Source organism: Diadema setosum, chromosome 13 (genome assembly GCF_964275005.1).
Source record: "Diadema setosum chromosome 13, eeDiaSeto1, whole genome shotgun sequence".
NCBI lineage: Eukaryota > Metazoa > Echinodermata > Echinoidea > Diadematoida > Diadematidae > Diadema > Diadema setosum.
In genome coordinates this window covers 14,670,245-14,694,330 of record NC_092697.1, presented here as the reverse complement: position 1 = coordinate 14,694,330, position 24,086 = coordinate 14,670,245, and the positions used below count along the sequence as shown (strand labels likewise).

At 39.7% G+C, this 24,086-nt stretch overlaps 2 protein-coding genes across 2 annotated transcripts in view; one reads left to right on the top strand and one right to left on the bottom strand.

The window, feature by feature from the left end:
- LOC140236748 (pumilio homolog 3-like) lies at positions 1–19,873 on the bottom strand. The gene is made up of 15 exons (XM_072316676.1): positions 19,567–19,873; positions 17,588–17,711; positions 15,603–15,678; positions 14,871–14,964; positions 14,124–14,365; positions 12,565–12,668; positions 11,929–12,004; positions 10,347–10,445; positions 9,269–9,403; positions 8,193–8,335; positions 7,143–7,288; positions 5,596–5,687; positions 4,690–4,771; positions 3,774–3,879; positions 1–2,069 (listed from the first exon to the last, which is right to left on the bottom strand). Exons 1-15 carry the CDS (start codon positions 19,823–19,825, stop codon positions 1,940–1,942), a joined length of 1,908 nt encoding a protein of 635 aa, XP_072172777.1. The 5' UTR covers positions 19,826–19,873; the 3' UTR covers positions 1–1,939.
- Positions 19,874–21,597: 1,724 nt separating this feature from the next.
- Positions 21,598–24,086, top strand: part of LOC140236801 (dedicator of cytokinesis protein 7-like) — a 52,838-nt gene continuing 50,349 nt past the window's right edge. Inside the window, exons 1-2 of the mRNA XM_072316736.1 lie at positions 21,598–21,638; positions 23,023–23,116. Of these exons, the coding sequence (XP_072172837.1) occupies positions 21,598–21,638; positions 23,023–23,116 (135 nt within the window). The remainder of the gene's footprint in view (positions 21,639–23,022; positions 23,117–24,086) is intronic.

Genomic DNA, 24,086 nt, shown 5'->3' with positions numbered 1-24,086 from the left:
TTGGGGCTACTCCAAATATATTTACTTTATTGTACAGCACGCAAACAAAGCACCAATCTGGTACTAAGACAAGACATGTCACAGTGTGCCTACATGCCGACAGGGAAGAATAAGAAAACATATGTTGCAGAAAATGTATATATCCAAAAGGTTGCATCTGACATCTGCTCTCGACAAAAGTTCTATAGCAAATCATTGTTTAACTGATAGTAATCATTTGTGTAAATCAAAACAGGAAGATTGAAAGCAAGGTCTAAAAACTTACTGAAATATGAAAGATAATTACCCGTATTCACAAAGGTGATTAAAAAGGTCCGTGGGTGAAAAAATTAGCATGAAATAGGTGTACAATTTCTACGTGCATATCAACGGGACGGTGGTTACTGGATGTCTGTTGACATACGCATTCTGTCACATGCACTAATGCAAAAGAAAATTAGCATTCATCATGGACTAACATTAAACCATCTTTGTGAATACGGGCCAACGCATCAATATTCTAACTTGGCAAATGGTAAAGTGAGGTAATACTTGACATTTGACATAGACACAGGTTTCACAGCACTCCATGTCTCCAGGACACCTGCAATCACATCACACGAATGAATTTGTCGATGGAAACGTTTCCTCCGGAAGACTGGGTTCATGACAACTGCTCCAATCAGCACAACACGGATGCTTGTTTCTAAAGGCGTACTGCTGAAGGTGTACTGCTCATATCATATTACACATGCTAAAATCAAAAGGCCCTACACAAAGGGTCTTCATACTGTCTTTTTAACTGTCTTCAGTCCTTCCTTCATTCTTTCTTTCCATTCCTTCCTTCATTCTTCCTTTCTCTTTCTTGCCATCGCTCCCTCTCACTCTTTCTCTAAATCTCAACTTACTCGTTAACTTTTTGTGTGCCACATTTCACAAGCCTGATTTGCTTAACTGCTTGCCAAAACTTTGCAAGTTTTTGCTTGAACGTGCTACCGTGCGCAAACCGATTGATAAATCGCAATATGCCACAGTACACTGAGAGTGTCATGGCCTCGGCCTTGTCAAACAGTCTACATCACAGCAAAGGTTGGAAATTCCTCCACGACTTTGCAGTGCTGCGTTTCTTGCACGAATGCTTGTGCAAAAAGTTACATGGCTGGGGGGGGGGGGGACAGGATGTCTTCAAAGAGCGCTCATGCATAGTAGTATCAGAATAGTGCGGCACACACGGACATTTACATCAAGGCACACAAAGAGTTGACTGTATTTCATTTCACAATCCCATCAATCTTCTTTGATTAAAGGGATTGTACAGTTTTGGTTGAGACCTAATTTTCTAACATTTTTGGTGAGATAATGAAAAACCTCTTATGAAGTATGAAAGATCATGTAATTCTATGAGGAATTCAGTGTTTATTTGATGAAAATTGGTTTTGAAATGGCCGAGATATCCAAAAAAGAGCGATTCTACTAAAGTGTGGGACCCACACTTTATTAAGATCGCTTTGTTTAATTTTGTTTTTTAATGTTTCAGTCATTCCAAACCCGATTTTTATCAAATAAACTTTGAATTCCTCTTAAAATGGTATGCTCTGTACTATATCGTAAGTGTTTTCTTGGTATCTCGCAAAAAGTTAAAAGCCCAATTCTCATCTCCACCAATGCTGTACCATCCCTTTAACCCATTGAAGGCTAGTCCCAAGTATACTTGGGCAGGTGTCTATGGGAAGTGCATGTTATAGCAAAATCAGTCCATCCTCAACGGGTTAATATCATTCCAACTCATTTCTTCACTTGTCTCTTTCTTCTCCTTATGCTCAGTTTCTCCTTTCTCCTTTCTAACATCATATTCTCCACTTCGTAAATATCTTGCGGAGGAGGATCATCTCAACAATCATCCTCCACAATTTGAGTCCATGTGTTACAGGTTTCCAAAGTTCATCCGAGGTCGATGGCATCAGTCCATCTGCAGCTTTTCTCTCAAGACCACCACGCCTTTTGATGACAGCTTGGCGAAGCCCTTCCCCCACTCCTGCATGACGGTGCGTATCCTCTCGGTAGCGTCCTCGTTGCCGCAATCCGCCAGGCTTGAGGAGAGAGATAAAGGGGAAACATCAAACTTATTCCCTCTGTGTTAGAGAGGGAGGGGAAGATGGGGGTCTTTCTTTGTTTGTCTGTTTGTTTGTTTCGTGGGTGGATGATGGGTGGATAAGTGCATTGTCTGTAATCACCTCACGGGATCGGTGTTCCCCTGCAAATTGCAGTCCTTTGTGCGAGACAAGACGCCATGTCTCTGCATTCTCGTTCGCTCAAGCGAGTATTTCTTCACTCTCCAGACAAAGGATTGTTGTTTTCAATTCCATCCCCAATATGCCTGTCAGACATGCTCAATCTCTCACTGACTCCATCACAATGTGCTTTTGCTTCACTTAATGGTTTCCACATTGTTAGAGCACATGAATGATACAAACTGAAAAAGGTTTGGTGCTACATAAATTTCAAGTACACAATGTTCACAAATACTTGTCCCCCATCCCACTGAATTTCAATCCACTTACTGTATTTACAAGCAATTATAAATCTGGCATTTGCTCTTCAGGCATTAGACACCAAAGCAGCCTTAAAGGGTAAGATCTGATACATCATCAGAGTACTTGAAAATAAAAGGGGGTGGTAACTCACTACCTTTGCAAGAAATTTTTATGGTAATAATAATGGCAATAGTAATGGTTGGTGGTATCAATCTACCGTCTTTTTACAACGGATACACAGTGATTAGAGATATCATCCCTGGGTGTAGCATTAGAGTCAATATTTGTACAAACTAAAAGGCAGTGACAATACAAGTTCAATAAGTACATGGGGTTTCAGAATAGGTGCGTCTCGAAACTCTGAAGTATGTTTGATTTCTTTCAACTGCTGGTGAGAGTTTTGAGGAGGAGGGAGATTGTTTCATAATTTTAGAGAAAGCTGCACTGTCAGCCAGTTTGTTGTTAAATGGTAAGCACAAACATCACACTGGAATGAGCCTTCTCCCTTACCTGTGTGTTAGAGTGATACTGCTTAAAAACTGGAAGGGAAAAATCTGTTTGACTGGTCTGGTATAAGCAAAATCAAGCTCGTACAGCATTGCTTTCATTCACCATACAAATTATTATTTTTGTTTTTGTTTTGTTTTTTTAAATAAAGTTATATTGGATTATCAAATAACAGATACCTGCATGTACCATGATTAGACAGATTGAACTATAAAAGGAATTTTTGATGTTTTCTTGTTGAGGTATCTCTCTTCATGCAAAAGGAGACACAATATCAAACAATAGATTGCACGCACCCAAAATTGAAACTCTGCAGCAAATGTTCCACTGAACATTCCTTCCTACCGTATCCGAAGGCCTTTGTGTCACACATCCCTATTGTGAGTCTCACCACAACCTTTGAAAATAGCAGTTATGTAGAAAGATGCCTCAAACGACCCCCTTCCCCCCCCCCCCCCTTGATAATAATGTTAATGTCTTCTTTATTAACCTGGGTAGCCTCTTCAGTGTCGCCACTGCTCTACCAGAGGGCCCTGCTATTATCATTACCCCAGCATTGCCAGGTACCCATTATTACACCTGGGTTGAGAGAGACATTGCGAGTAAAAACATCTTGTCCAAGGACGCAAGTACTGGGTGGGAATGGAACTCGGGTCCTCCAAATGGGAGTCAGGATTCTCATTCACTATGCCACAGCACCCCCACTTTACCCAACTTTGCACTGTGCAGAATAATAAAGAAGACATACAATACCTTGCCAGCACAAATGCCCCTCTGTTGACCCTGGCCCAGGACCTGATATTTTCGTCTGAGAGTTCCTCCAGCAGACAATCAGAGAGCGTCGACTTCAGTTCCGCACCTGACGCACACAACAGCAATAAGGAGGAGGGTGAATATATACCGGTGACGTTCATTATTCAAAATGTTCGTTACACCAAAACACACAGCAAATTCTGTGCACCTAAATGTTTGTCAGTATTATGAAACAGTATTGTGTAAATCCAGCCATTTGCACCATTATGCCTAAGGTTCATCAGACTGAAATTTGAAATCAAGCTTTTTTTTCAAAGGATTTGGCAATCCAGAAATTAAATAATGTATGCTGTTTCAATGGTTCATCAATCTGAAAACGAAATAAGATTTGCTACATATATTCAGAACTGCAGAAGGTTCGGTAGTACGAAAATGAAAAAAAAATGGAAAAAAGGTGCAACTGACAAACCTTAGTAATTTTGAAGTTAATTCCTTTTCCACATTTATGAATTCATATTGTCTCATTTCCCAAGAAAACATGCATTTACTGATACCGTGATACACACAGAGATAATATAATGTGGCATAAATCATATCAGCTTGATGAAAGAGTTTTGATTTCAAACAAAACAAAGAAATACACAAGAGTGAAGAAACTTTTACAAATGCATCAAACAGAAAAGTCATCATAAAAGTATGTTACACACATCTCCTTATCAGTGAAAGTCTGCAAGTATTGAGAATCCTGGGACAACATAAACTGCACATGAGTATACAAGACCTGGAAATATTAACATACAATCCTTGTACCTAGAAGTCGACTCCAGGACGAAGTAGTTTATTTTTATTCATTTTTTGAATTTCACACGCAAATGCAATAAACATGCCCTGGCTGTGTGATGTGTGGCCAACATACCTTCTTTCTCTCGCTGTGACTTCTCGAAGGCAAGCAACCTCCTCACCAGGAAATGGCCCGAGGGATGCTCCACAAGGTGCATCTGCAAGCATTAGCGAGTGGAAGAACAGATGGTATCACATCGAAGTACATCAAAAAGTCAGGCAAATTCATAGTGAGACATCATCATCTCTTCACTGAATTTTGTACACTCTAAATATATGAAAAGGCTATCATCTGACAGGGAGACTACCATCTGTATGACATGCCTCAAAGAGGCAATGTTGATATATATATTAACAAAAAAAAAAAAAAGCCAAAATACATGGGATAACATCAGAATATGAGATACAAAATATTACAAACTCTGAATAAATAAATTGCATTCTTGATTGGAAATTCCATCTCAAACTGAAAGGTACATATAAGTTTAGATGTACTGTTTACCATTGGGAGCAGTGGTTTAAAAATGTTTTGAGTTATCACAATTGATGCATATGTGAAGGTCGGTTGTATCACAAAACATCCTAACATATAAACAGTGTACATTCACACACAAAAAAAAATTGCAATAAAGCCTAAAATATATAAGAGATATCACTATTTTTCTCAATAAACCGTAACTGTAGATGGTTTATTGTAGAAACAGTTCTAATAAAACCTATTGTTCACCTCTGATATATTCAACAATACTTAACATTGATTATACTGATCAACAACGTTACATTGGTCGTTTCCATCCCTAACTCACATTTTAGAACTATTTAGAAGCACTACAGCTGGTTTTTGTTTTATCTGCAAATGGCAGATAGTGCCTTTAAATGGATATAAACTGCTGACGTTTTGCCTCACATATTGCCTAATGACAGTACACAAGACATTATGACATGAAGATGTGGAAAGGTCCAAGGTCAATTACGCACTCACCTCGTCCATCCTGCTGGGGTTATTGACCAGGATGGGTACGAGATCCTCCGCAGCTAGCGTTGCAAACATGGCAAAGGACGAACTCTTGTCACCTTTTAGAAGGAAGATAAAAGGTGCCATTTTAATAGTAATGTAAAGGTGCCTTTGTACAGTTTGTGTAATAAGCTAAGGTGCCTTTGTAGTAATCTGAGCTGCCTTGGCAGAAACCTGCCGTAACCACACACATTTTTTTTTCTTCCTAGCAGCTTTTATCATTCCTTTTTGAAAGTATGGACAATGTGAACACAACATGTTGATTGCAGGTTGTGAAGAGAAATTTCTAGTGCCTTCCAAAAACATGGATTAAAGGTCCTTCTTGACACATGCCTCATGAAAAATATTTACAACAAGGAAAATATTTCCTGTTCCTTTGTCGTTGTTCTTTCCTCAAGTGAATTCACTTTGCTAGGAATTTATAATGATGGCAATTTGTGGGAAGAAAATTGTCAGAGCCCATAAGGAACAGGGGTAAAATTTGCTCTTTGGCACTATCATTATCACTAGCATCACTATCATCATCACCAGTGTCATTACCATTGCCATCATCTTTATCACCATCAACATCATCATAGTCATCATCATCATCACCATCACCATCATCATCATAATTATCAACATCATAACTAGTCATGACCACCACCACCACCATCCTCATCATCATAATCATCATCATCATCATCATCATCATCATCACAGTTATATTGATAATGGCAATGGGGTAATACACAACATATCACTCCAGGAAATTGTGGCAACATGGAGAGGGACAGCAAATAGATAACCCCCTACCCATTTAAAATTGGAACAATCAAAGGATCCCATCAAAACTGAATAAAAGAAGAAATTAACCATATCCAGATGGAGATAAAAATATCTTCTTCCCAATCAGTAGATGAAGAGGTCAATTCTTTTCAGTGTGAGTGAAGCTGGACCTTACAAATATGAATAGATTTTGCATTTGATGACATAAATGGTATCCTGGGGTACCAAATAAAAATCAGCCATTTTGTTGAATTATTTATTTTTTTAAAAAGGTTGTACCCTGGGTGCCAAAAAGAGGAAATTATTTTGGTGCTGGAGCTAGTGCGCGCTAGCCACTGCACTGCACTGCACTAAAGCACACGCTAGTGGTATCGCAGCTTCCATGCACGCATAGTATAACATGCAGTGGCATGGGAATGACTATGTACACGCACACACAGTGCATGCATTTTTCTCTGGCTGTCCTCGAGTGGACCTGAGGTGGCGCTACACAACGCGGTTACCGGGGTACTACGGTACCAGGGGTAATATGTGATGTATCATTTCTGGGTGCTTTCTCCAGTCCTCGCAATACTTGTTGCTTCATTATGTCTTTCTTGTGGCAACTTAATCATGCAAAATGCTTAACCCATCGCAAAGGAAAACATGATGAGCTGTGCATTCGTGTTCCTGGGAATTGCCACCTGTGGGCGGCAGGGGGTTTACGCCTGGCTTTGGTGCATGAAGGTCGTATGTCACTTTATTACCTTGTGCATGTTCCAGGATAGCCAAGGCCAGCTGACTGTTGGACTTGCTGTATGCCATCTCCTTGGTGTGGGTCAGCAGCAGCTTGAGGAGGGCAGGGGAGGCCGCCTCAAGGAGTTCCTTCCTCCGTACCGTCCTGTCCTTCTTACTACAATGACACGAACAGAAGAGGGTGGTTTGCATTTCCTTCAAGACTGACAGCTGCCTACCATAACAAATTGCTGATATTACAGGGGCGGATCCAGAAAATCCGTAAAGGGGGGGGATGTTTTTACAAAATTAGAGGGGAGCACACGCGCCCCCCTCCATTTTTTCTTTTTATTTATTTTGTTTTAACATAAAAATAAAGGGGGGGGGCCCTGTGTATCCCCTCTGGATCCGCCACTGCATTTTGTTGGTATTACATTACGAAAACCAAAGTACAACTTACAGTACACAGAATCTTGGCACACTGATGTAATATCACTTAATTTTTTCATGCAAACACAGCTTTGCATTAAAAGCAATGTTGAAGTGTGTTTGAACATTCTATCTTCTTGTTAGTATGCCACAATGTGCTTGGTTGATACCATTTGCTAACTGTTGCGAGTCACTTGGGGCAAACCACACAGGGTTGGCATCATTTGCCCAATTTCTTTTTCATTTTTTTTTTTTTTTGTGGGTAGGTAAGCGGACCACTTCACTGGCTTACAACCCTGCTCTTTGCAATGAATTAAATGAAGTGAGATCTTTTATGCGCATAAGTCATGACTAACTTACTCAAGGGACCGCCATTTTATGCCCCATCCAAGGGGCAGAGTGTTTTGCCTCTTACTAGAGGACACGGTATGATTTCACACAACACTGCTCAGTTGGACTTTGAAATCAAACACAGGCCATTTGGTTTGGGAGACAGGCTATACTAAAGGACATGGAGTCTTACTGAATCTTAGAGAATTGATTCTTAATTGAATCATAAAATGAATTCGCACCCCTGTGTGTCTAAATGAGCATCAATTATGCAGCAGATCCCCCTTTTCAGGAATATATGCAATAATAAGCTCCATCCCTACCTGACTGGGTTGTCATCGCCTTTCTGCAGCTGTTTGACGATGTCCGGATGGAAGTGAGACGGATCTCTCGGGACAAGGAGGTAGAATAGAACCTTACGGCCGTACTGGTCTGTAGCCACTTCGTAGGCAGACTTCATCAGCTCCTGTTGAAAAAAAAAGGGGATGGGTCATGATTGACTAAGTACCTTTTGTGAAGAGGTTGACCATCGCAGTAAATTCTATGATGCTTCAGGTAAAAATAATTGTTTGTCTCGTGAAGAAATCGCAGGTAAGATGTATGATGTTTCGCTGGCTACTGCTGAGCTTCGTCAAGTACGTACAATGAGACATGGTGGTACGTACAATGAGACATGGTGGTACGTGCATGTAAGTTATAATGTGCATGCAAAATTCTAGTTGGCAGCATGCCATCTTTTCCAGGACGGGCCTGGCAGGGCGCCTTACTGCGTCCACTGGTTGACAGTCCGGTTTAGCGGCTCCTTCACGGACATCACAGGTGGGATCTCATCTAAGATGTATTGCCACACTGTTGGTGGAGGTGGATGGACATCCCTTGTGTTGGTGTCTCATTGTGCTCGATGAAGCTTGGCAGTTGTGAGCAAAATGGCACACGTCTTGCCTACGATTTTTTCGTGAGACAAACTCCCTCCCCCCACCCCTTACATCATGATTAGCCCTTGTTTACATGTCCTCCTGTGCCTTTCTGCTAATGATACCACAGACCTCCCAACCTTTCTTACTGAAAAATAGGGATGATTTGGTGCAACAGTGAGGAAAGAAAGAGCAGTTCCCATACACAGTAGGATCATGTAGTAGAATAATCATGGAAAAATAGGAAACTCTATTGAAATAAGAGCTGGGAATGGTCAAAATTTAGATTCTTTCCTCCAAATTCAGAATGGTTGGGGGTATGGCCCTGTTTTCTGAAGAGTTGAAATTGATTATATAGCTGATTTCAACTGTAAGTCTATGGCAGCCTGTGTGGTAAGGAAATCTAAAATCAATTTCATCTTTTGATAAAACGGGGCCCTGATATATCATAATTGAACTGGAAAACTTTGAGGCCCCATACTCACTTCAATGATGACTTTGCCCACAATCTTGGTGTCATCCACTGAGTCAAAGAGGGCCAGGAGGACCCTGTGCCCAAACTCCTCCTTGGCGATCTTTGTCACGTACGTCTTGAAGGACTTGATGATGATCTTCCGGTCCTGATGCAATATAAAAGGAGAGGAAGTCACAAAGCTCAACGTTTGGTATTTCAGTCTGAATCTCATGAAGGGATAAAATAAAACCTAGAAGCATGTTTCACCTCCCACTGCTTAATAATGTCACAACTTTGCTATGCTTGTGATATACGCTGATTGTCCACAATTACTGTATGGGCTGAATATTTCAAGAGGTTTTTATTTTCGGGGATTTTGCAAGTCGGGTGCTGTTTGCAAATCTAAAAACACACAAAAATATTAACTCTCATCCCAACATGAATGTGATGTGCATGCACACATTTCTACAGTCAGTACTGTACTTCACAATTGCAAATTTAACCACTTGCGAATTGTCAGGAAGTCCCAATTCGCGAAAAATCAGACTCACTTAATATATGGCATATATTCTGGCTCAGAAAATTGTTCTAGGACCAACAAACTTGATTCTTGATACAAATGGAAAAATAAATATCACGGCTCTAATTGTGTTGTAAACAATGCTTCAACTAATGGGTGCACTTATGGCAAACGTTTCTGGCCTTAAACATAGTTATGAAACTGTGTTTCGTGAATTACATTTTGCTATAAACGGTAGCCGAGATTACAACCATGATTTTGAGACATGGTTTTGAAATGCAATAGTTGAGGCATTTGGGAGTGGAATTTAAGAAAGCAGTTTGCATATATCTAAATACGTCAGAGTTCATTCTACAATATGGTGATAAAACTCATTTTCGGTATTCCATGCCCTAAGGGCCCTTTTCTTGCATCACTGCCCATATATTTTCAAATTATTATTATCATTACATTTCCATTCATTTTCTTCTAATTGGCGCACAAAAAGGGGAGTAATAAGCATGAGGGCAAATACAAAAGTTATGAGTACTCTACAATGGCTCCCTGAAAATAGGACCGAAAAATAAAATGAGAACATAAGCATTCTTACCTTGGCAGTTCCAAACCAGAGGCAGTACATGGCAGCCCGAGCTCCGTCCAGTGTGTGAAGGATCTGTACCACCACCTCCCTTAATGACTCTATCAGTTCCTGCCAAAAAAGAAAAAATGTGGTGAACAAAAATTCACTGTTTGCTTATTCTTCCTCATATGGCACAATGTGTCTGGTTGATACTGAGGGACAGAGCGTTAGCCTCTTACTAGATGAGATGGTACACACAACATTGCTCAGCCAGACTCGAGACTCGAACCTGCGTTGTTTGGAGTGGGAGGCAGATGCGATACCAACTGAGGTTAACATCCTTAAATTCAGTGTGACAGTGTGCGTTCATTTCTAAGGACGGTTATAAATGGTCTAAAGAACCATCAAGAACAGTTTTGCATTGTTGTCCTTTCACTTTGTTATTTTGATATTTACAAGTTGTTAAAATCATTCAATTATTCTTTTTGCTGTCATTTCATGAAGGTACTCAGCATTTAAAGGGACTGTACAGTACTGGTTGAGGAAGAGATTCTTGTTTTAAACATTCCTAAGTGAGATAATGAAAAGCCTCTTATGAAATATGAAGGAGCATGTAATTTTAAGAAGGATTCAACATTTATTTGATGAAAATTGGTCTTTAAATGGCTGAGATATCCAAAAAAGTGCTAATAATAAAAGGCGACATGCCACAACTTTATTAGGATCTCTTTGTTTCACCTTGTTTTGGATATCTCATCCATTTCAAAACCGATTTTCATCAAATAAACTTTTGATACCCCCTAGAATCGCATGCTCTTTGACATCTCATACAGTGGTTTCTGAATACCTCGCGAAACGTTAAAAGCTAAATCTACACCTCTCCCAGAACTGTACACACCCTTTAAAGGTGTGCTTTCAAGGCCAGTTTTAAATGATCGACAGAACCATTCAGAAATGTTTAGCAATGTTGTCCATTCAATTCACTATCTTTGAAGTTTTTACAGTAATGCAATGATTCTCTGTGATAGTCATTGTTATTTCATGAAGCTACTTAGAATTAAAAATCAAAGTGTTAGTAAAGATGAGACAGAGTAGACATGGAGGTAACATTTACACCATGAAGTGTGCTTGGATTCAATTTTAATGTTTTGTCTGGGTGTTGTGTATTCTACCTCTGAAACCAAGGGCTTGAAGTCCCCTCCTAAGCATTGACGGGGCACTGAATATTTAAATGACAAACCTGAGGGTGCATCCATTTCTGCCAGGAACCTAACAATGAAGAGTCTTAGGTCTGATCCACTGAACCATTATTGCTCTGGTAATTATCACATACAGACAAAAATGAATTGAAAAAATAAATGATGACGTGCTTCAGAAAAGTTTCAGTAACTTCTCTTGCAACTAGCAAGTTAGTCTGTTGAGGGAAAGATGACTTTGGTATAGCATACATTTCCCGTAGACACGTGCCTGAGTACATTAAATACCCAGGACTAGTTTTCAAAGGGTTAATGGGCATATCTCAATGGAATGCGATCACAAATTTTGTCAGCTAAAAACACTGGTCTAGCTCTATACAGCGACCTGGAAGTAGGACAAAGTTCATCCAACTCACCCCTCGCATTTTTTCAGGTGCATGTACCAGGAAGTCGTAAATGGCCTTGTGTACCATGGTGTGCTTGATCACAGCCCTGCACATGTGACAAAACACAGAATATAAGGTCACATCTCCACCACACATTGACTTTGCATGAACTGGAAACACAGATATCATGTGATGTATCACCTCAAATCCTCCAGATTCCTTTGCCTCAGACTAAGAATATTTTTGTGAGCACAATTTACCATGTATAACCCGCATCCCCTATAAGCCAGTTCGGAGTTCCATTTTGCACATGTGCAGAAAAAAGGTCATTCGTACCAACAGGCATGTAGGTAATGATGGATCATTCTGGTCATCTGGTCTATGCTTGTTCATTCTTTTTTCTTCCTTTTTTTTAACAGAATTGTTGAATCAAATATTTATTACATAAAACTTATGCATTATGTTGTCCAGCAAATGAGTGAAGTACCCCTAACCGACAGAGAAAAAAACAATGTGCCCATGAGCTAACTCTGAGCAGGCTTATCCTTAGGGTATTTCTAGAAAATAACAACAAAGGTCTGGTTCATACACCAATAAATACAGCACTTGAGGTTTTGAGTACTCTAGAATTTAACAGTTGGAGAGTTATTCATTAGTAACTCATACTTGTCAAGAAGGGGTGTGAGGATCTTCAGCATGTGTTCCAGTATACTCTGCCTCATAGTGGGGTCTTTCTCTAGGATGTCATCTAGGGTGTGAATGCCTGATGCCTGAAACAAAGACAGCCAAAACACAAAATAAATATTATATTTCTAACAGAGTCTTCCCAAATATATTCAAATCAATAGATGTGCATCTCAGATCATTATGTTACTATCAAAACACATAGAGCAATTCAGAAAAGATACCATTACTAGTAAACTATGACAATTTCATAGGAAGAATGCAATGGGAGTGCTACTTGTTGCAAGATGATGATATGTCACAGGAAAGACTACCGGTAATGCAAACCACTGGGGTTTCCATGACTACCGTATCCTCTGTTGGGATGTGTGAAAGCACTTTGAGATTCTCCAAACGTTTTCACTGTGAGAGACTCAGGCACCTAAGACTTGCGGTTTATCATGTTGCTAACCCTTTCTGTACAAGGGACTTTGGACCGTGTGTACAATGCTATGGGTTTTCTTGTCTATTCAGCACTCAAAGCACACAACAGGTTTAAGGGATGGTACAGTTTCGGTCGAGATGGGGCTTAAGGTTTCCAACCTATTTTGATGATTATTTTATGAGATAATGAGAAACCTTTTATGAAATAGGAAAAAGCATTTAATTTTTAGAGGAATCCAAAGCTTATTTGATGAAAATTGGTTTTGAAATGGATGAGATATCCAAAACAGAGCGATCCTAATAAGAGGTGGGACCTACCTTTTATTAGGATCGCCTTTCTTCTTCTTCTTCTTCTTTTGTTGTTGTTGTTGATATCTCAGCCATTTCAGATCCAATTTTCATCAAATAAACTTTGAATTCCTCTTAGAATTGTATGCTCTTCAACATTTCATAAAGTGGTTTCTAAGTAACTAGCAAAATCTTAAAAGCTGAACCCTCACCCCAACCAATACCATACCATCCCTTTAAGATGATTAGAAAATACTGGTCACATGAAAGTTTCTGGTGAGTGGGTCCTTCTGAGAGCTGATGCTCACTCCAGACAGATTTTGATTCACAGTAACTATATATCAAAGGGACCTGAATATAACTTAAAAACATGCACTAGTCCCTGTGTGGAATTGAACCACGGATCTTCCGCATCTACTCATAATAATACAGGGTACTTATAATGCTCCAATTCAACATGACTAATGTGCCCAAGGCGCATCTACACAACTGTGCACTATCCACAGGTCCTGGTCCTACCCACCTCCCTTGAGTTATTCGTTGCATTAGATAGGCCATTGCATTTATACCGTATTGTATTATCGGCTGCCAAAGGGTCAAGCTTATAGCTTTTTATTGGCAATATAGCTATTTGGCAACAGTTCTGTATGGTAATTCATAACACATATACTATAATCATGTCACAGATGTATGTGCAATGAAAATTGTAGAAACTAGCTTTTTTGAGTATTATATTTGTATATATTATGTTTGATTATATTCCTAAACTAAGAATTGTAAATGATGCCATGCAGAGAACGGATGAATCAAATCAGATCAAATTAAATTACCTTAAAGACGGCGAACCTGGCCCCGTAGAACTCCTCCATGAGGGCGGACCGGTCCTGTGCGTTGGCGTGGTTGTTGTACGCCTCCTCCACCACTTCCGCTGCCTCGCTGTGCCGAATCAGCTGGCACACCTTGCCATGGAACGCGCGCATGATGAAGGCGCGCTGCTCCCGCGTGCCGTAGCGAAGCATCTTCAGCACGAAGAACTTGGCGTACTTTGACTTTGCCAGCTCAACAATGTCGTCTTTGAGAAGGAGAAATCATGGCATACAAACAACTGAATATCTGTGCATTCTCAATTGAGGAGTAAAGGTTAGAAACTGGTCTTGGTATACCAAGAGACTAACTTACATTTCAGCGAAAATGTTTACCAAAAGAAATCACCAGAGTGCCATTCACTCATGATTTCAACAATTTCACTCTTTTGAGAAAGAAGGGGAGAGACAAGAAAATTCATCAGACTTACTGCACATACTTTATTTGTAGAAGAAGCTGCATTTGTATCAAGTTACGCAATGGGAAGACCTACATTTCATTAATGCAATAGCTACACATGACATCATCAAATATGACCCCCAAAACAAACAAACAAACAAACAAAACAAAACAATGAATTAAAGAAAGTGAATGTTACATAGTACACTGGCTCACATTACTACATGTGGTGTCAAAACATAGCATAATTGCAAGAGAAGCCATGAAGCTTCATCAGATCAAAGTGTCTATAAAATAAAGAAGATAAGACTGACCTTTGACCTCATCAAAGATTTGAGTCCTCTGTTCAGGTGTTCCAAACTGCACACAGCACTGTATGACCCTCACAGAGTCGTGTGCCTTCATCAGCTGATGCAAGAGAATGCAGAAAGAGAAATTTTGCACCGTGACTCATGAAACTGTATCATACAAAAGTGTACATCGTTAGCTCAATATAGTTCATTTCATGTGAACAGACATAGCTCATGCAATATCTTGAAATACTACTGTAATTTTTGCCTGAATTCAAAGATTGTGAAAGGTGAACACAAAGATTCAAGATCTAGTAACTGCAACTATATGGTGGAATACATTTGTCATAAATTTTCCCTGCATGTGTAATGATATTAGAAAGCATCTGTAAAACAATGCCTTATTGTGGACAATGTTCATTTTGTTATGATACATATTCTCTGTACACCCAAGGTTACGTATACTACTGCATACTAGTAACACACCCTAGAAAAGTTCATAGAATCAATGAACACTTTTGAACTTGGCTCATTCTAAATTCAGTACCATAAGTATGAAAACACTTCAGTCAAAAATTATGAACATATACATAAAAGTAAAGCAGATTATCTACATCTAACTATACCTAATTTCAACATTGGGATAATTCTATTGACATTATACAAACATTTTAATCTTTCGAAACTAAGTGTCACATCAGTTAATGAGTTTACAAATAAATAGGCCAAGGTTACAAGTACAAAGTTGTTACTCACTTCCATGACCCTGCCTTTCAGCAGCTCACACAGCTCGCTGATATGCTTTTTCCTTGTCTCCGCTTTGCAGTCATGTCTGTTAAGATGAAACAAAGTTGTTAACATGTGGTATAATGGTTTCCTCTTGAAACTATTCAAGATAATAAAAAGTTTTGGTACGTCAAAAGTTTCCCTGAATTTCTGTGTTTCAGGTTAAAGTATCTATCATATAACTAACACTGTGAGACTTACTCGCCCCAAAGTGCTCTCATTTCTTAGTAATCATGCAATTAACTGCGACCAGCAGCCCCATACGCATAGCGTAATGGGGCTTCGCATTGTAGCATCCAGGATCATGACAGATTTAGTATCTCGGGCAAATATCAACTTAAAATCCACAAAATTCTTCAATTTGAAGACTTACCAATTATGTTGAAGTCTTGAAAACAGGCTTCGGGCAACGTTTGGTTCTGCCAATAGTCCCTTTCTGTTCGAATTGATGACTGAATGTGACTCTGTCGAGAGGACCGTGGGAGAGCTACATACACTGATTACTACGGCCAGCGCATACGCACACATCACATGCGAACAAATTTTAAATCCATGAACGGATAAGATGTTTGTGTGCGCATGCGCTGGCCGTCAATTCAGTGTAGCTCTCCCAAGGTCCTCTCGACCAAGTCACATTCAGTCATCAATTCGAACAGAAAGGGACTATTGGCAAAACCAAACGTTGCCCAAAGCCTGTTTTCAATACTTCAACTTAACTGGTAAGTCTTTAAATTGAAGAAATTTTTGGATTTTAAGTTGATATTTTACCCGCGATACTAAATCTGTCATGATCATGTAAGCTACAATGCGAAGCCCCATTTAGCTATGCGTATGGGGCTGCTGGTCGCAGTTAGCTACACAGTATGCGTATGGGGCTGCACGCTGCTGGTCGCAGTGATATTCGCACAATACGTGTACTACCTCGCCGCCGCCGTATGGCGGCGGCTCCGGTACGAAACCATTATTGCATGATTACTAAGACATGAGAGCACTTTGGGGCGAGTAAGTCTCACAGTGTTAGTTATATGAAAGGTACGTTAACCTGAAACACAAACTAAGACAAGGAAATTCAGGGAAACTTTTGAGGTAATACCAAAACTTTATATTATCTTTAAAGCAAAGTATCTCAATCAAAATACACACATATAAATACCAAAAATTCATAGAAATAAAATCAAACATACTTCCTGAACTCTCTGAAGACAACCCAAAGACAATACAGAAATACACATTTTGTCAATTTAACACACATAGTAATTAAAACTTACAATCAAAATTATAACAAATATATCATACTAAAGAAATATGTTGTACTGTGTGATCACACCTGTTTGAAATCAAATGAACACAAATATTCAAGGGGTTTTAAAAGAAAACTTCTTGCCTTTCAAATCTACAGAATATCACACCTTATAGATTGGTCAAAATAACAGTAGACCAATAAGAATGTACAACAATCACATCCACATCAGCAGACCTGGGTCTGTCAAAAGCCGCAGTCACAGTGAAAAAAAAGAGATTATGAAGTTTAAGATTGCGACGTTTAAGATCTCAAAGTTTTGCTCCTGTGAGAGCAAACTTTCAAAAAAATTCTCATTACACTTCCCACTTAAACTAGGGAAATTTCCCAGACCCCTACCAATCTAGATGTTTGTGCAGTGTGAACGCTAGCAACTAAAACTGCAAAGTTTGTCACATGACCAGTCCACCATCTGTTTGCGAACAGTGCTCCCAAAGTGCGCTCTCATTGGGATGTACATGTGTGCATTGATATGTCACAATTAGCTGTCTGACGAAGCGCTTTATCTTCTTTCTTACGCACACGCACCAGTGACCCAAACTTTTAAAAGTTTGGCTGCCAGTGTAGACTGACGAGCAAACTTCACAAAGACTTGGCAATCTTTTGCCAATGTGACCGCGGTTATAAATTTGCTGTCACCACCATCACTACTTACTGCCTGATGATCTCCCAGCTCGCCTTGGCCTTCTTCGCGAGTTCAAAATTGTTCTTCACTTGTCGCCGGACCTGTCTCCTCTCTTTCTTCTTCATCTCTTCCATCTTGGGCCGCTTGGTGCCTTCTGGAATGGGGGTGGAGGGGGTTGGGGGAGGATGGAAGAGAAGCATTACATAATCACGCTGCAGAGGAAATCAAATCCTACAGGTTAAAGGTCATCTTTGATTCGTATTAAATACTGTAAAGCAAGATATTTTAGCGGCATAAAATTTTCATGACATGAAAGTTTTGCGAATTGGATTTGACAACCTTTTTCGTGACATGAAATTTTTGTGAGTGATTGCAATCGGCGGCCTTTTTCCCGGCATGAAATTTTTGCAAATTATCATTGGCATTCAATGCATATAGTGTAGACAAGAACTTTCACATAGTATGCATTTTAATTTTGTGAGTCTTGGCTCTAGCAAAATTCACGAAAATAAAATGTACACAAACATTCCTTGTTTTACTTTTGAGCATGAATGATGTGATGTTCAGTAGATCCATTTGAACAAAGGCACAACTATGCCTAGATGTATAGTTACAAATAAGGGCCGCCTGGACAGTGCATAGATGCGAAAATTCATTGTCTCTACAGTAAGGTGTATCTTTTTCTTGGCTTGCCTGTTCATGATTTGGAAGGGAAGACGGATAAAAACACTAGGTTTGCAACTATCTCCAACAAGAGTCATAGCTATAGCAGGGCTCGACACTAACAGTGGCCCGGTGGCCCAGGGCCACCAAAAATGCACGTCGGGCCACCAAAATTTCAGAAATGAAGAATTTGGTGGCCTGATTGGGCCACCAAAAAAAGGTCGGATGTTTGCCTTTGGGCCACCAAAAATAAAAGTTAGTGTGGAGCCCTGGCTATAGGGTTGTCAAGCAACAGATCTGATAAGAGTCATCTGTGAAAGTACATCTCCTAGGAATTCTCTTGGTTGTTTAAATATTAATGCATGTCTAGATTTTTGATATGGCAACAAAGAGGTATATTTCATGGCATTTAAAACATCAGTGTATAAACAAGAAAAAAAAATATTGGAATGTAGCAACTGTAATTTTTTTGTTACTATCAAAGAATATATGCAAAGAAATATTGGAGCTAATTAAGAATTAAATTCCAGTTTTTCATCTGTCTATTTATATAAGAATTAAAAAGCAATGCAATCAGGAGTCCCAAACATAAAACAACCAATAGAGTTATTACTGAAGAAAGATAAAGGGGTCGAGTGGAGTCTAATACTGCAAATGAGATACATGAATTCTAACCTGTGGAAGCCCCAACAATATGAAGCATTTCTCCTACACAGAAAGAGATACAAATTACATGTATCTCATACACTGAATGTAAAGCATGGAAGTCAATATCCCGAATTTAGTCATCAAGCCTGTCTTTGGTTTGGTTTGCACTATTTTATCATCATTGATGGAAAACAAATCATTGAATGCATACCAAGTACAACATTCTGTTGTAGGTCATACCAATAAAAAAAAATCTAAGACTTCTTTTCCTCTGATTTACATCCTATGAAGCACTAATAACAGATTGAATTCACTGACCAATAAAGTTTGTGAAAATATATTGTCTACCATAACTACTGAAAACGCTATACTTACATTTATAAATTACAACTATCTATGAAAGTCTGCAAAAAAAAAAAAAACTTTTCCTGTAAATACTGTATACGCCATATATTTTGCAAGTCTAAATTTTCGCGAATCGGGAATTCCGGACGATTTCACGAGTGGTTACATTCGCGATTGTGGAGTCCTGTACTGAACGGAGAAGTATACATATGCATACGTCACATTCACATCGGGATCAGAATCAATATTTTCGCGTGTTTTTAATTTTGCAAATACCACCAGACTCGCGAAATTCGCAAAAATAAAAACCTCGTGAAATATTTGCCGTATACAGTAATAGTCATTTGATTTACCACTGTTGCCATCCTTGTTTTTCTTCCTCTTCTCTCCTGCTTTCCACTTGTTCTTCTGTTCCTGCCTCTTAGGAGCAGGTTTCTGGAATCTGGTACTGTCTCTCCCTCCTTTGCCCGCAGTTGCCTTTGCAAACTTCTGTTTCGTCTTTGATGATTTCGAGTTCTTCTCCCCTTCTGATAATCCTCCTGCATGTTTCTTGGGCTCGGGGCCTGTGCTGTCCCTTTTCGACCCTTTTCTCTTCACTGACGTCTGCTCCATATTTGTGCCTCCTTCTTTTGCCTTGTCTTTGTTTGAGTTTGACAAGTATGTGTCTGAGAGAGGGAGGAGAAACAGAGAGATTTCACTAATACAGTTGACAAAGTCCTACACCAGTGGCTGTTGAGGCAAGGCAACTTGGAATGTAGAGCATTTGAAACAAAAACCTTAAATAGATACTACAGTCAACCTCGCCTAAGTCAAATCAATACAGACTGAAGAAATAGCTTTGACTTCAGAGAAAACTACACTTATGAGGGATTAAAATCAATAGAATATACAATGAAGAGGACTTGAAAAGACCTTCGACTTAGGCGATTACTAGACCTAAAATGTAGGTCAGTTTATCTGTACTGAACGTGTACAGCGTCCTTGCCTAAGTTGAATCTACTTGGACTGAAGAAAGAGCTTCAACTTAGAGAAAACTTGACTTATGAGGGATTAAAATCAATAGACTATACAGTAAAAGTGACTTGAAAAGACCTTCGACTTAGGCGATTACTAGACCTAAAATGCTAGGTCAGTTTATCTGTATTGAACGTGTACAGCGTGTACACCTATGTACAGCTACGGTGGGAGCAGTTTCTGAGATAGCTTCTGCATTTACGCGCTATTTATATTTCCATGCCATCCGTGCCAGGATTTACGAGATGCACCATGGTTCAGCATAAAAGTATGCATGTTGAATCTGTGCGTATGTGAAAGCAAATCTTGAGTAGAGTTATCTAGACAGCATGGAGTATACTGCAAAAGTGGAAATTTTCACGGTGTTGAAATTTTCGCGCATTTCGCGCAACCAGAAACTAGCGCAAAAATAAAAGCACGCAAATATTTTTGCTTGTCATATGTTCCAGCAGTTGATGTCTCAATTCCGCAGAATTAAAAACCTGCGAAATTTGTCTCACCTGGCCCAGCCGAGTGCGAAAAATTAGTCGCGCAAAAATATCCACTTTAGTTTTACAGTATTGAGTACCGCACTCTCATAGTGTGTCAGAGCTCTCGTCTGCGCGTGGTAGAATCATGGCACGCACGCTAATCCATTCACAATCATATGGTGATCAACAAAGAATGGGCATAGGCGTCAAACAGTGGGCGCAGGAGGTTGAATCATGCTCACTAAATTGCTTCCGCAACCTCAATCTAAAAGACTAAATTTCGCAAGTAGAATCTATATCCTTTAGGTTGGTGATCAGTAAGTATATGCACATACTTTATGTGCATCCGTGCATTTCTTATCGGCGTAATAGTAACAAATTCATTGCGCGAAATCAGGCGTCAGTTAATACACACGGGCGGTCGAAAAATGGGCAACGCGCTGTTGTATGTCTAACGGTTAGCTATAAACCCGTACCGTACGTACCCACTAGTTTTTGAACGTGTGGGACTGTTATGCACTAGGGGCCTACAACAGATGAAAACAGCTTCGGCTTCATAAACGAGTTCTTACACTCTTTGACCACACGCCAACTCTAAACCAGCCAAACGTTTAAATAACATCAACGGTATGTTCTAAATTTTCTACAATCTCTCTTGTCTGCCACCAAACTAAATGAAAATCTAATATGACTTTAGCTTACCAACCTAACAGGCACGCACACGTGTGTTTTCCCCCAGTGTTTACTCGGTTATTCGGAGAAGTATCCGCGGATATTATTGTGTCCGTTCTGTGGCCGTAAGTGAGTACGGTGTACGTTTCACAGCTCAAAACCCCGTGCCACTATCTGCGGAGTCGACTGTATCCGATCCCGATCAGTCAGGAAGTGATTTGACTGAACATGGCTTCTGGTCAGAGGGCTTTCGCCCAAAAACTTAACAAGTAAGTATATCAGTATCAGACATCGCAATTTCTGAAAGTTACTCCCAATTTATGTAGTTTTCCTTTATGGTTCATCGTTACAGCATTTCATGCTGAATTCGTATCATATTTCCGGGTGTATTTTGCCACAGTGACAGATTGGAGTTATTACCGTCGTTGGTTTGTTGTGTAGGCTGGTGGAGTGGTGCTGTGCGGCTTGTGCTGTGCAGCTGTGCGTGTGGTATAAATACAGCAAGGAGCGCTAGCCGCTAGCGCTAGAACACGGTTAGCAGAGTGCTGTGACAGCGACAGTGTACAACGTCAACGGGCTGCTGCTGTGCTGCATACATATGCGCCACTCTACTACCTTTTGTTTGTGTAGTGTCATTCATTCGAAAGGCAGGGTGCGGTATAATGCACAAGCTAGATCAGACATAGTGATGACGGATGCATTACTTGAATTAATTTACCTGTCTTCCCTCAAAAAATAATTCCCTCTGTATGATTCTTTGGTGAATGTGATGAAAGTTCACAAGTCAGCCCGACCTCTCAGAAAAATAACTGATAAATATAGTATACCCAGTGCATAATTGGAACCCAGACGTCCCAGTCATATTGGGTGTCCGGACAGGTTGTGGGACCGGACGCGTACTGTAAAGTGTGTCTGGTTTGACAATTGACGTGCCTACGACTACATAGACAGTTGTTTGTCAGTGAGGAGCTGTGTGTAAATGCGTATTCAAAGTAAAATAAGCAAGTCAGTACGCGATATAAGTGTCCGGACACCCAACCCCCCAATCCTACTGGAACCTAGACTCTTGAGAGCGTTGACTGTTGTTAAATGTTAGTGTTATCTGATGAGACACTGATATCTAACGTTATTAGAGTTCTTGATCTTAGAATTAGATCGAGAGAGACAACTTACGGTAACTGTTGGTTATAGCGTTTACTGGTCTTCACATGTAACTAACAATAATTAAACATTAACAATTAGATTCCACTGCATCAACCATAATATTAATGATCGGCAATTGTGCACTTTACGGCCCTAGATAATATTATCGTGGGATATCACCTTGGCATACGGGGAATGAGGTACCGATGCGATGATATAGGGCCGTAAAGTGCACAATTGCCTGATGATCAGACATGCTAGAAATATGTAGTCTCGACCTTCAATTAGATGCCTTGCTATAAGGTAGTGCAGATTGTGAAACTAAAAAATCCTCAATCACCCTTTCCCAAAGAACACTAACACACTGATAACAAATACCAGTAATCACTGCATCTATCCAATATTTCCTGTCTATCACTGTGCTGTTGGGTTCTAGATTGGTATGGAAACATTGTGGCTTGACTCTATTAATTTAACTTCATACCATTGTGCGGATTTTGCATTTTTCAGATCGCGGCCTGCAGCAGACATTCGACGGCAGGTGTCATCACACTACTCAGCCAGAGATGTGGCCAGACTCACCAGCTCCCTCAGCCCAGGCGCCGTGAGTTTCTACTATCTACGATCCTGCATTCAGTGAAAAAAAAGAAAGAAAGAAAGAATAATGTTTTTGGAAGTGGTAGCAGCTGTCTGGATTGATAAAGGGCCCCTGTAGGTTTAGATCCATGAAATGACATGCTTTTATTTGAACAATTTCAAAAACCAGTTTTCGTCAAATAAACGTTGAATCCTTCTTAACATTATATGCTCTTTCATATTTCATAAGAGGTTTCTCATTATCTCACTTAGGAATGCTAAAAACATGAATCCCCACCTCAACCAGTACTGTACAGTCCCTTTAACCCAACCAGCCACAAGCACTAAACCCCACACCCCCCCCCCCCCAAAAAAAAAAAAAAAAAAAAAAATTAAAAAAAAAAAATCTCAGCCCCTTTAAAGGTAGGGGATACCTTTTACAGAACTCCCAAAATGCAGCAAAACATTAAATATGAACCTCAGGGGACTTGTTTAGGCCACTGCTTAGAAATTGGGAAGTCAACAGTTATCTACAATTTGAATAATGCACAAAACTCAACTACTCAGTAGTTCTGTGTGTCAGCCACACTTAAGCCTTTTTGTTGCAGTCTTCTGTATTTTTTTTTATCTATAAACACAAATCTAAAAGTATAAGAGCTGATGTAATAACATATAGAGTGTGTGGCAAGAATGTATATAGAAATGTTTGTAAGTTTTGATGAACTTTATTCACAAAATATACATGATGGACACACATGCAGTGCGTGGGTCTGCAAAGGTAGCCTAGTAATGTACTGAAATTTACGGTGAGCCCCGAAAAAAAAATTCAATTCAAAATCTAACGGTCAATAAAAATGTACTAAAAAACCTTCCACTTTCAATACTTTATGGGAGTTTCTAAAATGATACTCTTTTCAACATACCACTGTGTTTACACAACTCTTCATTTAAGGCATGCAAATGGGATTCCCTACCTTTAAAAGGCCCTTTTTGTTTTC

Excerpts from the sequence above, each read along its gene's own strand:
- LOC140236748 (XM_072316676.1), bottom strand. The coding sequence starts at position 19,825 with ATGGAGCAGACGTCAGTGAAGAGAAAAGGGTCGAAAAGGGACAGCACA. Across the intron at positions 9,404-10,346 it reads TCTGGTTTGGAACTGCCAAG|GACCGGAAGATCATCATCAA; the intron begins GTAAGAATGCTT and ends ATATTGCATCAG. Across the intron at positions 8,336-9,268 it reads TGGGCAAAGTCATCATTGAA|GAGCTGATGAAGTCTGCCTA; the intron begins GTGAGTATGGGG and ends TTTTTTCAACAG.